The sequence below is a fragment of the Hemitrygon akajei genome, chromosome 20 (assembly GCF_048418815.1).
Source record: "Hemitrygon akajei chromosome 20, sHemAka1.3, whole genome shotgun sequence".
Lineage (NCBI taxonomy): Eukaryota > Metazoa > Chordata > Chondrichthyes > Myliobatiformes > Dasyatidae > Hemitrygon > Hemitrygon akajei.
This window is the reverse complement of record NC_133143.1, coordinates 52,833,282-52,849,739: the sequence shown is the minus strand read 5'-3', so window position 1 is coordinate 52,849,739 and position 16,458 is coordinate 52,833,282. Positions and strand designations below refer to the sequence as shown.

Here is a 16,458-nt window from a genome sequence, read left to right as displayed (position 1 = left end):
CAGTCAGCACTGATCTTCAAATCTGATATCAGAGTAGAGTGGAAAACATAGAGTTGATGGGGGAGTTCTCAATTGAGCAATACAATGCAGGAATATTTGGTGGTGTTGTCTATCAAGAACCTGGGTTTGATCCTGACCAATGGGCTGCCTGAGGAAGTGGTTGAGGCAGGTATGTTAATGTTTAAAACAAACTTGCACAAGAACATGAATAGGAAAGGTTTAGAGGCATATGGGCCAAACGTGGGCAGATGGGATGCTTTGATGGGATTCTTGATTGGGGCAGACCAAAGGGCCCTTTTCTGTACCGTATGACTCTGTGACTCTAAACCAAAAGGAATTTACAGTAGCCAGTTTACCAAGCAACACACCATTGGGTCAGGAGAAGTACAGAACCCAGCAGAAACCTGTGCAGTCATGGTTGTGTGGGGGGGGGGGGGGGGGATGTTCAAGTTCCAGACAGAAAGGAGCCAAGGCCAGGATCAATGTTCTCTCTCATTTGTAATGGCCAGTGTGCGGAAAAATCTTGTGCCGTACCATTTTTTCTGGTTGTGGGAGAGGATAAGATCATAATACATAGGAGCAGAATTAGGCCATTTGGCCCATACCGTCTGCTCTGCCTTTTAATTATGGCTGATCTTTTGTTCCCCTCTCTTGTCCTCCAGTTCAAATACCTGGAAATGATTCAGTCTTCCGTTGGTAGCTGTGCTTTAACTAGCAAGGATCTAAAGCTGTAAAATTTACTCCCTAACCCTCTTCTCAATATTTATTTTCTTTTGTACAGAAAGGAAAAGGAATTGGTACTTTATAGGACCCTTAACATATGTATCTTCAAGAGGACCACAACTTCATCATGGTTTGGAGGCTTACTGAAGTTAGAGCTTTGAGTTTTAGATCTTGGTAGGGTCGCCCATGCCAAACAGGTCAAAGGGTAGAGACTAGCTAAGAGTAGTCCATTGGTCTTCCAGGTTCAGGGGTTCAGCTCAGGGCTAAGAACCCTGGACTAGTAAAACAAAACAATTGCGGAACCAGCAATGAAGAATCCTTCTACATCTGAGCGCAACGGTATTCCTGAGTCTCCACCTGGGACTTGGATGACTGACAGTAGTAAAAACTGAGTAGAAGCTACTGACACGATGAGGGAAGCTCTGAACTGCCAGAGCTGGAGAACCTTCATTGCTGCCCCAAAACACCAGTGGTGCAAAAGGAGTTAGTAAATAAGTATATATATAGTCAGAAGTGCTAAGGTGCTTCACAAGAATATTGAAGAAAAAAATTTGAGACCGGAACATTTTGATGCAAGTAACCAAAACTTAGTACAAACTGTTAATGAGTTTCTTTGGACAGAAAAGAAAAGGAGAATTGAAAAGAGGTTTAGGCAGTAAAACTTAGAGCTTTAGTTTCTTGTTAGCTAAAACACAGCTACCAAAGGTGGGGTGATAATCTATTAGAACTGGAGTAGAGGAGAGGAACAGTCATTGTCTTTATTTCCTCTGTCCCTTTTGAAAAGGAAACAGGAGTCCAAGAAGGTTTAGTGATATGATGAAAATTTCAATTCTTCCCAGTAAGACATTCATTAAATAAAACTAGTTTAAAGTTTCTTCAGTGATGGCATTGAGGGATGAAACAGTGTGAGAAAGATTAATTAATAGTTCTTGTTTAAACTATTCCCAGACCTAGATGTTATATAGCAGTTTGGAAAGGTTCAATTAATTGTACCTTCTATGACATTCAGTCCTATATTCCAGGTTTGGCCATTAAGCAGTCTGAATACTGTGATGAGAACATAAAAGACACAGTAGAAATAGTTTGTTTTTGAAGTAAAAAAACTTTTTTTTAGAAGTTTTTTTAGAGTTTTTTTGTAGTATTATGAGAAACAAAACAGCCGGCTTTTGCACAAAGTGTGATTATGGACAGATAACCTATTCTAATAACAATGCATGACAGAAAAATATTAGACAGGATACTACAGATAATTCCCTCCATTTCTTTGCTAGTGTGCTATGGGATCTTTTAAACCAGCCTGTGAGGTATTGGTCCAAAACCTCATTTGAAAGGTGGCACCACCAGATGACACTTAATATTGGACATTGATGTTAATCCCTTTATCTGCCTTTGGATGCGTCTCACTCAAATGTTATCTCTACAGAAACGAAATGATTTGCTGTTTACTTTCCACATACTGCAGATGAATCTTTTGCATGGAGGCTGACATCGGGCTGATCTGGTGCTACATCTGTTCATCCAGAAATAGCAAACTAAACATCTGCCTATTTATACATCTCTGCAGGTTTATGATAAACATGGCTGGTTATATATCATATCATATGCACAGTTCCTTGGGGATTGCGGGTGACTTGCTGCACTCTGGTTTTGTTGGTTTTCAGATATCTAATTAGGTCAATGGGAGACGTGGTTGGAGCAGGAGGTGGGCTGTTCCTTAGGGAATGTAGACCATCTGCCACCCACACAGAGCTTCTCTGCGTTCCTGATTTGGGATACTGCCCTGATAAATGGATAATCATGTCCAGGTATTTTCAAGAATCATTGTGCAGGTTATGTTTTTTTTTTGAATGAGGTCTGAAGATTTCTTCAGTTAATTTCTTTTCATGTCGGTGTCCCATTTGGAAAAGTCAGAAAGGAACCCAACATATGGCAAGTACGCCTGTAACATCTACTGAAAAAGGACTAGGCACTCTTTTTAGATAGAGACAAAACTGCATGGAGTAAGGCACATTGAAAGTTCTGAAATTAGACATCATTTACATCTTAATTGCACCTGTTAAAAAATTTCAACTCATTTGTCTTGAGTGACTTTGTGAAATATATAGAAAAGACAAAATGTATGTAAAACATCATGTGCTATCTTTGGTAGGCATTTAACAAATATTTGTTTCAGAAATTTAAGGAAATACTTCATCATTTTCATTAATCATTGGGAAATACAGTCACGACAAAAAGGATGACCTATGCCTGGCTAACCAAGGAAGCTCAAGCTAGTATCAACTTGAAAGAAAATGCATATAAAATGACAAGGATTAGAGGTAGCCTAGAATAATGGGAACATTTTAGAAATGTAAATTGTCCCATCATTAGGATAGGGTTAAATCGGGGTCATCGGCAGTTGCTGGGGTGGCTCGACTCGATGGGCCAGGAGCTGATCACTAAACAATAACAATAGGTTACAAGTGTAAGTTAACAAGAAATGTGAAAACAGACAGAAAGAACTTCTACAAGTCCATAAAAAGAGAGCAACTAGGATAAACATTGGCCACTTTAGAAGAGCGTGGAATTGATAACAGGATATAATCAGACAACAATGGCTTTGAACAAATATTTAATATCATGGTAGAAGTCACTGAAATTTTTTAAAAATCCCAATAGTGGTACAAAGATGACTGAATTAAATACAAGCATTCACTGTCACTGGGGAAAAATGCAAGGCAAATTAATGTGGCTAAAAGCTGATAAATATCCTGAATGTAATGATTTAGTCTTAAAAGCAACTGCAGAGAACGTGGATTTATAGGTCGTGATGGCCCAACTTTCCCCATATTCTGAGAAGGTTCCAGTTATCTGGACCTCCACAAATGTAATGATCCATGTAAAGGAATGTTAATACTACAGTACTGGAATCCATTATTATGTGGCAGTAACAACAGCTCATTTAGAAACACACAAATATTAAGCAGATTAAATGTAAATTGATGAAAAAGAAATTTCTTTGAGGATTTGGTCAAAAGGGCGAATAGAAGGAAACCAGTAGATGTGGAACATCTAGATGTCAGAAGGTATCAGATAAGGTTCCTCATATAAAAACGTATTGCACAATTTATAACATAATGGAGCTGGGGGCTAAAATATTAGCACAGATAAGAGATTTGATTAGCCTCAGTAATAGAAAACAGAGTTCAGATAAATGGATTATTTTCAGGTTGTAACTTGTGTAATTCCATAGGATTCAGTTATTACTGACTCCTCAACTGTTCATGTAGACTATACAAATGAGTAAGATGAAAAGATGAAAGAAATCTCTTTTTGGCAAGTCCACAGGTCATGCAAAGATGATTTGAAAGGCATAAAGGAAAGCAAGATGTGAGATCAATGCAGAGTCTGCAGAAACATACAGGTAGGTTAAGCAAGTGTGCAAACTATTAGCAAACAGAGTGTAATGTGGAGAAATCTGAGACTATCCACTTTGGTGGAACTGAATAGAGAGACACAACAAAATGGCTTTAGATGCCATTAGATAAGGTGCCGCATAAAAAAGTACTTTAGAAAATGACCTTATAAATTGTGCAATAATATTTTTCAGTGGCACCTTATCCGATGCCTTCTGATTTAGGTGAGCTTATATATGAAATTTTACAAGCAATAAGGAAGACAAATGAATCCACAACCTTAGTGTAAAAGGATGGAGTTTAAAAGAAGAGAGTGTTGCTTGTTGGTGAGATGATACTTGGAATACAATGTAGAGATTTGTATTTCAACACTCCTGTAGAAGAGAGCTCAGAAAAGTTTCCCGAGGATGGTTCCTGGGATGAAGTGATTGTCATTGAAAGAACATCAGAGCAAGAAGGGCCTATTGAAGAGGGTCTTACTGAAAGTCTGAAGGGAACTAACAGGGTAGATTGGTGAATGAGGGAATCTCAAATAGCATGCTCAGAATAAGGGTTTGCCCAGTAAACATAGACATAGGAGGAATTTCTCTCAGAGAATCACAATTCTTTGTAATTGTTCTTTATATTACTTCCATCATGGAGGAGATACAGGAGCCTGAAGACCAACAATCAACATTTCATAAACAGCTTCTTCCTCTCCATCATCATATTTCTGAATGGTCAATGAATACCATCTCATTATTTGTCTTTTACACTATTTTTGTATGTCTTGCAGCAAAACAACAAATTCCATGATACACAGTATATCAGTGATAATAACCACGATTCTGACTTTGATTCTGTAATTCTCTACCTCAGATCACTGTGAGGGTGAATTATTGAATGTGTTCAAATTGTGTCTGAGAGTTCTTGATCAGTTGTGGGGGGTGAGGGGGTGGTGAGCAGTGTCAGTCAAAGTTTGTGGGCTTAGGCTGCAAAGTGAAGCTAGACTAAGATCCATATTAGCCACAATCTTATTGAATGGTAGAACAGGATTTGACGAATTAGAGGAGTCTATACGAGGGGTGATTGTTAAGTTTGTGGCCTAAGGTGGAAGGAGTCAATTTTAGAAAACCTAGCACATTTATTTTTCAACATAGTCCCCTCCTACATTTACACACTTAGTCCAGCGGTCGTGGAGCATATGGATCTTGGACCTCCAGAAAGTATCCATAGCAGGGGTGATTGATAAGTTTGTGGCCTAAGGTAGAAGGAGATGAGTTACTAACATCAAACTTCCTGCATTATCACTCAAAGAATTGAACTGCATGTGCATGTAACGAGAGCTGTGTAACTCATCTCCTTCTACCTTAGGCCACAAACTTATCAATCACCCCTGCTCTGGACACTTTCTGGAGGTCCAAGATCCGTATGCTCCATGACCGCTGGACTAAGTGTGTAAATGTAGGAGGGGACTATGTTGAAAAATAAATGTGCTAGGTTTTCTAAAATTGACTCCTTCTACCGTAGGCCATGAACTTATCAATCACCCCTCGTATATAGGGAAATCACAGATAGCTGTAGAATTAATAAGGTTATAAAGTAGGTGATTTTAATCTCCCTAATATTAATCTTCTGGGACAGCCATAGTGCTAAGGGATTAGAGAGGACAGAGTTCATTATGTGTTTCCAGGAAAGTTTTCTGAAGCAATATACATAGATTGCCCTGTTAGAAAAGGGGGAATACAGTGAATTCCATTTAATTGAGCCGGGAGACTGTTGCCAAACAGTTTCTAACTAGTGTCACTTGCGTGCATTTGCGTGGCCATTAGGTACTACACCGTGCTTAGAGTGAACAGTTTTTAAACAGTGCCAGTTGTGTATGCTTGTGTTATGTTATTCATTTATGCTGCCCCGACGCTGAATTAAAAAGAAGTGATTTTTGACACTACTTCATGCAGGAAGGCAATGAAAGCAGTCCATTATCTGTACTACGTGTCTGCGCTGATTTTGTTTGTTTACAATCAATCAAAAGAACGCAACGGTGTACACTGAATGAATTCCTCCATTGATAACTATTAGGAATTAATACACAGTTCTATGGTACTGTAAATATTGGTAATTTGTTCTGTATTTCATTTAAATACACAATTTGTTACTTAGTTAAAAACTATTTCCATGACACCAGCTAATTTTGGCAGCCACTTAACTGGGCCAAAGTATACTGGTCCCAATGTATCATAATTAACTGGAATTCACTGTATCCAAACTCTTCCGAGGAAATGAACCTGGGCAATGATAGAAAATTGGTGGAAAACACTTTGAAGCAAGTAACCATAATTCTATTACTTTTGAGACACTGTAGGTATGGAAAAAGATAGGACTGGTCCTCAAGTTGAAGTTCTAAATTGGAGTTAGGCCAATTTTAATGGCATCAGACAGGAACTCTCAAAAGTTGATTGACAGAGGTTATTTGAAGGTAAAAAGACATCTGGCAGATGGGAGGCTTTCAAAATTAAGATGAATTCAGGACCTGTGTGTTCCTTATGAATAACGGGTAAGGCTGGCAAGATTATGGAGCCATAATTGATGAGGAGTTCTGAGAGATGAGCTATATTTACATTTGAAAAGACAAGGACTGATTGGAGTTGTTAGCATGGGAAATCATGTCTCATAAATTTGACTGAGTTTATTTCAAGATTCAAGATTGTTTAATGTCGTTTCCAGTACACAAGTGTAAAAGAGAATGAAATAATTGTCACTCCAGATCTAATACAGCACAAAAAAGCACAGTTAAGTGATACAATAATAATTTAAAAAATCAATAAATATACATATGTAAGGTAACTTATATGCATTGATTGACAGTATAGTATATACATAAAGTGATGCTAAGTTTAGGAGTTTCTGAATATAAGATGAGTTGATCTAGCACATTAATAAGGGCCAGTTGTTTACATAGACCAGCAAAGCCTTTGATAAGATCCCACATGGTCGGCTGGCCCAACAGTGAAATCACACGGGATGAATTAGCCAATTATATACAAAATTGGTTAATTGGAGGCAGAGGTTGTGGTGGAGGTTTATTTTACCAATGGAAGTCCTGTGACAGAGGTTTTCTGCAAGCTTCAGTGCTGGGTACACTGAACTATATCATGGGCACATCCCTCCCTGCCATTGGTAGTATCTACAGGCGGTGCTGCACCAAGAAGGCATCATCTATCATTGAAGATCTCCACCATCTGGGCCATGCCGTCTTCCTGTAGCTACCATCAGGCAGAAGGCACAGAAGCCTGAAGTCCCACTCCACCAGGTTAAAGAAAAGATACTTCCCTTTGTTACGAACCCCGTAACTGGGTTACTTACCAGCAAAACTAGAGACGTCCGTTGGAGTCTGGTGATACTCTTTTTAACAGTATTTATTAGTAAAAATACACAAAAATAATATCAATGCAAATATACAGATAATATACGTCGTCAATATTAAACCTAAAAGTGCGGGTATAATAATAATCAATAAGAAATAAGCTCTATCGTTGTCTAGGGGATAATGAATTGTCCGATGGAAATCTAAAGTTCATTTCAGTTCACACAGGCTGCCGTCGTTTGTTTGTCGCTGTGTTGCAATTGTTGGAGGGAGAGAGAGAGAGAGATGGAAGAATGGGAACAGTTACCGCTAAGTGTTTTGCCAACCTTCCTTTATGATTTCGATCCGTCGGTGTCTCGTGTTGTCGCCTGTAAGAAGTGAAAGGGTTAAGGTTAGACTGTGCTAAGATCTAAGCTTACAAAACATATGCTGACACATTGCTAAATAAGGATATAAGATTCTTGCAAAACTGTATAGGTACAATCTGTACCTTGTGGTAATCATGAAGAACTAAAAAGGAGTCATTAAGCTAGGAGCTGAGAGCGGAGGTGGATGAAACAGATGGAGATAAGCTGTACTCTTGTGGCTAACTCCAAGGCCGATAAGTGTTTGAAAACTTGGCAGACATGGCTCTGCGGATGGCTAACTCCAAGGACAGAGGATATGAGAAAATGTGTATGTGACCCCCGAAATGTACAAGCCTGTGGGGAGGGGGAGAGTGGAGTTGACTATGAATAATTGTAGGAATGATACAGCAACTGAGGGACACGTGATAACCTACTTGAAACTGTATAAAAGGAAATGAAATGTAATGCTCTGGGCTCAATACTGCTGGAGCAGTTTTGGGTCCGACTCTGCAGACTCGTGAAAAATAAAGCTTTGCCGCTTTGCAGTTTGCTGAGACTCAGAGTGTAGGATTATTTCTGACAGCTGGGGGCTCGTCCGGGATCCCCACTCCGGTCGTGGAGGGCGAGAGGAAGGACATCGGAGAAGGTGCACCCTGCCGAGTTTGGCAGTCCCTGATTCCTTGCTCGTCGTCTGAAACGGCTTGAGCGAGTGAGATCCGGACAGCGCAAGGCGGCAAAGCAGGGAGGAAAGGAGACGGTTCTACGGCACACCGGGTAAGTGAGACTAGCTAACTGAGATCTAGGTGGGTGTGACCGGGTAAACTAGGTGTGACGACACCTAGAGTAAAAAGAACCGGGCCGGGAAGGGAATAATGGGAGGGGGAAGCTCAAAGGAAGAGGAGCCGGAGAGTTCGGGTTTGTTCCCGAAGGTACCTCCTGATAGCCCCCTCGGTAGAATGTTTGCAGGATGGGGATATGGACGAACAAAGGGAAAGCAGAAAAAGAGAATGGTAGAATATTGCAAATCATGGTCCAAACAGCCAATAAAAGGGTCCTCGGTATGGTGGCCACCATTTGGGTCAGATGAGGATTGGGTTAGACAGGCCTTAAACATATATGTAAACTCTAAACCAAATGTGAGAGAGGAAGAAAATGAGTATGCCTCTTGCTGGGTTCCCGGACCAGGAGACTCCGCAAGAAGTTTTAAACTAGAAACTAAAACTAAGGAGGAAGAGCCTCCTTGGGAAGTGTTGAATCATCTACCTCCCCCTTATGTTCCCTGGCCCCAGCAGCCCGAACAAGCTGCTAGTGCTCCGCATCCGGATGATCCGCAACGGCAGGCGGAAGAGGAGAAGAAAAAGGAGAAGGGGAATGCCGGGGAACCTAAGTTTCCCCTGTTAAACCCGAACTGGGATAAGCAGACCGGAGAAGGTCAAGGAAACATGAGAGACATGAGGGAATTCCTGATAAAGGGAATAAGACAAGCGGTCCCCAAGGGTCATAACTTCACTAAGGCGTTCGGAAGCCACCAGAACCCCGATGAGACCCCAACTGACTTCCTGGATAGAATTCGGAAAAATATGCAACAATATGCGGGGGTAGACCCGGAGACAGAGGTGGGACAACAGCTAATTAGGGTAGAATTTGTATCGAAAGCCTGGCCAGACATTCGGAAGAAACTAGAGAAGATAGAGGACTGGAATTCAAAACCCTTGAGTGAATTACTGCGAGAAGCGCAGAAGGTGTTTGTAAGAAGAGACGAGGAGAAACAGAAAAAGACCGCTAGGATAATGGTTCAGACAGTACAGCAAGTAACCACAGAAAACAGGGAAAAGAGGGGAACGTGGTCAGACCGAGGCAATGGCCAAGAACCAGGAAGGAAAACGCGAAGGACTCTAAGATGCTTCCACTGTAACGAGGAAGGACATTTTAAACGGGAATGTCCTAAGTATCGGCGAGAGGTCAGGTCATATGCCATGATGGAGGACGAAGACTAGGGGGGTCGGGGGTTCCTACCCTTGGGGAGAAGAAACTATCGACAGGAACCCCTGGTAAATCTGAAATTAGGTCCCCAAGGGTCAGATACAACCTTTATGGTAGATTCGGGTGCTGAAAGATCCAGTGTAATCCAGATACCTCCCGGCGCCCGAACAGGAACAAGAGTAATGAAGGTATCCGGTATCGGAGGAAAAACGATACAAGTGCCCATTGTGGACAATGTGGAAGTCGGATATGAAGATAGGGCAACAAGGCAAGACCTTCTCCTGCTGCCCTCGGCAGGATTCAACCTATTAGGAAGGGACCTGCAAGTGCAACTGGGCATTGGAACAGTGCCGAACAATGGAGAAATAATAGTAAAATTATTCGCATTAAAAGAAGAAGACGACCAGAAAATAGAGCCCGAGGTGTGGTATAGAGAGGGAAATAGGGGAGGATTGAACATCAGCCCTCTACAGATCACCTTGCTACCGGACGGTCGCCCAGTAAGGAGGAAGCAGTATCCCATTGCGATGGAAGGAAGAAAAGGGCTGCAGCCGGTAATTGAAGGGCTGATCGCAGATGGACTGCTGGAAGAATGTATGTCGCCATATAATACCCCCATCCTCCCGGTGCGAAAGCCGGACGGGACTTATCGGATGGTACAAGACCTGCGGGGTCTAAATGCAGTAGTCCAGACCCGATACCCGGTAGTACCCAACCCGTACACCCTGATGAGTAAAATCTCCCCTGACCATGAATGGTTCAGTGTAATAGATCTAAAAGATGCTTTCTGGAGTTGCCCGCTAGAAGAAAGCAGTCGGGACATGTTTGCGTTTGAATGGGAAAATTCTACAACAGGGCGGAAAAGACAACTCAGATGGACGGTCCTGCCGCAAGGATTCACTGAGTCACCTAACCTATTCGGGCAGGTCTTGGAGCAAGTACTAGCGGAATTCCAATGTGCTCCGGAGAACCAACTGCTACAGTATGTGGATGATTTATTACTATCCGGGCCAACACAGAAAGGGGTGCAGGAAGATACCATCAGATTACTGAACTTCCTAGGGAAAAAGGGGCTACGGGTCTCCAAGAAAAAGTTACAATTCGTGGAAAAGGAAGTAAGGTATCTGGGACACCGGGTCAGTAAGGGACAGCGAAGCATTACCCCAGAAAGGATAGCTGGAATAACAGGGATGTCGCTACCTCGTACCAAGAAGGAGATACGACAGTTCCTGGGGTTAGTGGGGTATTGTCGAATCTGGATTGAGAATTATACTCCCCTGGTGAGATTTCTGTATGATAAACTCGGGCAAGATGAGCAAACAGTAAAATGGACAAAGGAAGAGGAGCAAAAATTCAACTATATCAAGGGGCAATTGATCCGTGCTCCGGTGTTAGTCTTGCCAGCCCTGGAAAAACCATTCCAGCTGTACGTCAACAATGCCGAAGGAATGGCCCAAGGGGTACTCACCCAACTAAGAGGAGGAAAGCGGCAACCCGTGGCTTTCCTGTCAAAAATGTTAGACCCGGTATCGCGTGGATGGCCCACCTGTATCCAAGCAGTGGCAGCGACAGCGGTATTGGTAGAGGAAGCCCGGAAACTAACCTTTGGAGGGAAGATCACAGTGCATTCTCCCCACTCGGTCAGCACCCTACTAGCCCAGAAGGCACATCGGTGGCTCACTGACTCCCGCATTCTAAAGTACGAAACTATACTGATGACCGGAGAAGACCTAAACTTCGCAAAGGATTCCAGTTGCAACCCAGCCCAGTTCCTCTATGGAGGACTAGAAGAAAAGGAGTCAGAACACGACTGTATTGAATTGTTGGACTTGCAAACAAAGAGCCGGGAGGACTTACAGGAAGTTCCCCTGGGAGAAGGACAGGAATTGTATATAGATGGATCCTCACGATGTATTGATGGAGTACGGCACAGCGGATATGCCATCATTGACGGAGAGACTGAAAGAATAGTGGAGTCCGGGAGATTACCGGGAAACTGGTCGGCCCAGTCATGCGAATTATACGCACTCCAGAGGGCTCTGAGGATATTGGAGAAGAGGATCGGAACAATATACACTGACTCTAAGTACGCCTATGGGATAGTACATACCTTTGGGAAGATATGGAAAGAAAGAGGACTGATAACGGCCAGAGGAAAGGGACTGGCACACGAGCAAATGATAAGTATGACATTGGAAGCCCTGGCCCTACCAAATGAGATTGCGGTAGTACATGTACCCGGACACCAAAAAGGATCAACACCTGAAGCAGTAGGGAACCGTCTAGCCGATGGGGAGGCCAAACGAGCAGCCGTTGAAGACCCGATCCAACTCCTGACCTTGATACCAGTGAGGGAAGGACTTACTAAACAACCTATGTTTACCCAAATAGAGATTGATAGCATGAACCAACTAGGAGCCCGAAAAGACACTGATGGTAAATGGACGGTCCCGGATGGGAGACAGGTACTAAATAAGGAAGTAACCCGCAACATCCTCCAACAGTTGCACCATCAAACCCACTGGGGAGTACAGGCCATGTGCGACACAATTCTGAGGGACTATGTATGCAAAGGAATATACACACTGGCCCAGCAAGAGATAACTGGATGTCCGACGTGCCAGCGGATAAACAAGAAAGTGATGCGATCCACTCCAAGAGGTGGCCAGCCACTGGCCATGAGACCGTTCCATAGAGTCCAGATCGACTTTACCGAACTACCCTCAGTGCAGAGATGGAAGTACCTGTTAGTAATAGTGGATCATTTTACCCACTGGGTGGAAGCATACCCGACCACAAAGGCCGATGCGCCTACAGTAGCCCGAATACTACTAGAAAACATAATCCCCAGATATGGGATCATGGGGTCCATAGACTCGGACAGAGGGACACACTTTGCCTCCAAGACGCACCAGTTGATTTGTGATGCATTGAGTATCCAATGGAAATACCATACCCCGTGGCATCCCCAGAGTTCGGGACGGGTGGAAAGGATGAACAGTACCTTAAAGGCGCAATTGACCAAATTAATGCTAGAAACCAAGTTACCCTGGACTAAGTGTCTCCCCATCGCCCTGTTAAGAATCCGAACAGCACCCAGGAAGGATATAGGAATCTCCCCCTATGAAATGCTGTTTGGACTCCCGTATTGGAATAAGGTAGAAGGGTACCCCACGCTACAAGGGGGTGATATTTTTATAAGGAACTATTTACTGGCACTATCTCGTTCCTTTGCAGAACTGCGGAAGAAGGGTCTCTTGGCCCAGACTCCGCCGCTCGACTTTGCTTTACATCAGATCGTGCCTGGAGATTGGGTTCTGGTACGGACCTGGAAGCCGGAGAAGTTACAACCACAGTGGGAAGGCCCTTTCCAGGTCCTGTTAACCACCGAGGCGGCCGTACGAACAAAAGAGAAAGGGTGGACCCACGCATCCAGAATAAAGGGACCAGTTAAGCCTGAGGGACACACGGAGTGGACCTGTGTTCCCAGTGAAGAACCGTTGGTGGTGAAACTGAAAAGGCAACAAAAATGAACTCAATGTGGACTGTTACATTATTGACTGTAATATATTTAATTCTGTATGTGGGAAAAATAGAAGGGAAATGTGACAAGTGTAGGAACCGAGTTTTGGAGAAAGGAAAAGAACGACCCGGGGCCCTTGTGTCACATTCACATGTAAATGACCAATGTTATGGAAAAGAAAAAGAGGAATGTGAAGAGGGAGGAATAAAATATATCCTGAGAAAGAACAGGGGATACCCCGGTGGATCAGTGAGAGAAGAAAAAGGAGAAGGGAGAAGTTGGAGTGTACGAGAAAGTACATGCCCTGAGACAGAATGGATATGTGAAAGGAAAGAAAAAGGAAGGGCAGAGTTTGGTGGAGTCAGAGAAGAATGGGGAACCTATGGAAAAACAAGACCGGAAATGAAGGAAAACCTGTTTATAGACTTAGCAACTCGAATAGCTACAAGTTTAAATGTAAGTGACTGTTGGGTTTGTGGGGGACCCCACATGAGCGAGCAATGGCCATGGATAGGTGAGAGTTTGAGTGTGTGGGAGCTATTGGCTCATGATTGGGATAAGAAAAGGACTGGGAGGACGCAAGAATGGAAGTTAACAAACTATCCGGAAGGACAAGTATGTGTAGAAAGAAAAGGGAAGGTGAAAGTAGGAGAAAGCCCATGTCAGAGTATAAAGTTGGCTAAAACAAAAAAAAATAATGCCACTTGGTGGCCCGAGGAGCCGACTTGGTACATAACTAAAGGGGCAAAGGACAATTGTACGGCTATGGGAAACAATTCGGGAATCTGGAATTGCAGTGGGCATAACCCGTACGAAGGAATTCCCAGTGTTTGGAAAGCCTGGCGGAAAGCAAGGAAAGGAGGATTTGTCCCAGAAGGTCTGTTCTGGATTTGTGGGAATCAGGCATACACCAAATTGCCGAAAGGATGGGGAGGAGTTTGTTTCTTAGGCCTTATAAGGCCAGAGTTCTTCCTCCTACCCCAGGATGAAGATAGGGAATTGGGAATCAAGTTATTTGACTCACTGAGAAGGGAGAAGCGGGAGATAAAGGTGGGAGAATGGGGCGACGAGTGGCCTCCAGCACGCATCATTGAATATTACGGACCAGCAACTTGGGCCCAGGATGGGTCATGGGGTTACCGAACCCCGGTATATATGTTAAATCGAATAATACGCCTACAAGCTGTAGTAGAGGTGATCACCAACCAAACCGCATTGGCTCTGGAATTGCTGGCTGAGCAGCAAAGCCAGATGAGAACAGCCATATACCAAAATCGATTAGCATTGGATTACCTATTGGCCTCCGAGGGAGGGGTCTGTGGAAAGTTCAATCTGACAAACTGTTGCCTAAAGATAAATGATAATGGAAAGGCAGTGTTGAAAATATCCGACAAAATTCGGAAGTTGGCCCATGTGCCAGTACAAACTTGGAGATCCTTAGGGAACCTGAGTTGGCTGGATAGTCTGCTGGGAGGAAGCTGGTGGCGAATAGCCCTGTTAATATTAGGCGGAATACTCATAATGATAATCATATTACCATGCTTAATACCCTGCTTGAGAGCATTAATAACGCGAGTAGTAGTACAGGTAATGCAGCCAGGGAACCCAGCTGACCCGGCTAAAATGCTGTTGCAACGAGGCAGAGAACTGGAAGAGTGGAATCCCTGGACAAATCCTTAGCACACTCTAAAAAGAAAAAGGGTGGAATTGTAAGAAGTGAAAGGGTTAAGGTTAGACTGTGCTAAGATCTAAGCTTACAAAACATATGCTGACACATTGCTAAATAAGGATATAAGATTCTTGCAAAACTGTATAGGTACAATCTGTACCTTGTGGTAATCATGAAGAACTAAAAAGGAGTCATTAAGCTAGGAGCTGAGAGCGGAGGTGGATGAAACAGATGGAGATAAGCTGTACTCTTGTGGCTAACTCCAAGGCCGATGAGTGTTTTGAAAACTTGGCAGACATGGCTCTGCGGATGGCTAACTCCAAGGACAGAGGATATGAGAAAATGTGTATGTGACCCCCGAAATGTACAAGCCTGTGGGGAGGGGGAGAGTGGAGCTGACTATGAATAATTGTAGGAATGATACAGCAACTGAGGGACACGTGATAACCTACTTGAAACTGTATAAAAGGAAATGAAATGTAATGCTCTGGGCTCAATACTGCTGGAGCAGTTTTGGGTCCGACTCTGCAGACTCGTGAAAAATAAAGCTTTGCCGCTTTGCAGTTTGCTGAGACTCATGGTGTGAGTTATTTCTGACATCGCCGTTCAAGTGTGACCTCTCCTTTAGCTAAACTGTTCTTCCGTGATGAGCCCGCCACCCAGGCAAGAGAGGACACACACGAGCTCTCACCGGCTTCGCTATAAAACGCTGTCACTGGATTTCTAGCGTTTCTCCTGGTGTGTCTAAGGGGTGTTCCCCAGACCCGTCTTTTATCCTCACTCAAGGGGTCTCAGATGTCAATCAGGTTGGGATGATGCAATCCCACAACCAGACCACTCTGGTTGTCCCCTGAGGGGTTTCAATGAATAGTACAGTACTCAATACACAATTCCTTCTCCAAGAGACAATAGCAGTAATCAGTGGTTCCGTTCCGCTTTTGTTAGGAGACATTCCAAACCTTGTGTGTTCTGTGGTGTCTATAACAACTGCCTTGGCTGATATCCTGTGTCTCTCCCATTACTGACATGCTGTGTATCTCTCTCATTTCCTGGGTCTCAGACCCGAAATACTAGCGATCTTGCGATTCTCAAAAAGGAGGGGGAGACTTTGCACCCTTTGGCCCCTCAGAGTTGCTCCACATTCGTAACATCCCCATCCTTCTAAGGATTTTTACCACAGGTAAAAATTAACTACTACAGAGTCTTACAGAATTTCAGAATCTAGCACAATACAAAAGAGTTTTTTTTTCACTAGAGTAATACAGTTATACATTCCATTCAGCATCTAAACAGTTAGCGATTACATTGTCACTTCCTTTAATATCTTAATATCTTGTACCTTAATAAATTCCTGTAGCATCAGACTCCAATTTAATAACCACCTATTTTTATTCCTTTTCTTCAGCAAAACAAAACTAAAGAGTTGTGATCTTAGCTTACGTGTATATTACAAAAGTTTATGCAAATACTAA

General features: G+C 43.1%; 1 protein-coding gene across 1 annotated transcript; it reads left to right on the top strand.

Moving 5' to 3' along the window:
- The first annotated feature begins 7,841 nt into the window (after positions 1 to 7,841).
- LOC140713787 (endogenous retrovirus group 3 member 1 Env polyprotein-like) lies at positions 7,842 to 15,553 on the top strand. Its single transcript, XM_073024319.1, has 2 exons — positions 7,842 to 8,585; positions 13,032 to 15,553. The coding sequence occupies exon 2, from the start codon at positions 13,324 to 13,326 to the stop codon at positions 14,995 to 14,997; it is 1,674 nt and encodes a 557-aa protein (XP_072880420.1). The 5' UTR covers positions 7,842 to 8,585; positions 13,032 to 13,323; the 3' UTR covers positions 14,998 to 15,553.
- Positions 15,554 to 16,458: the final 905 nt, after the last annotated feature.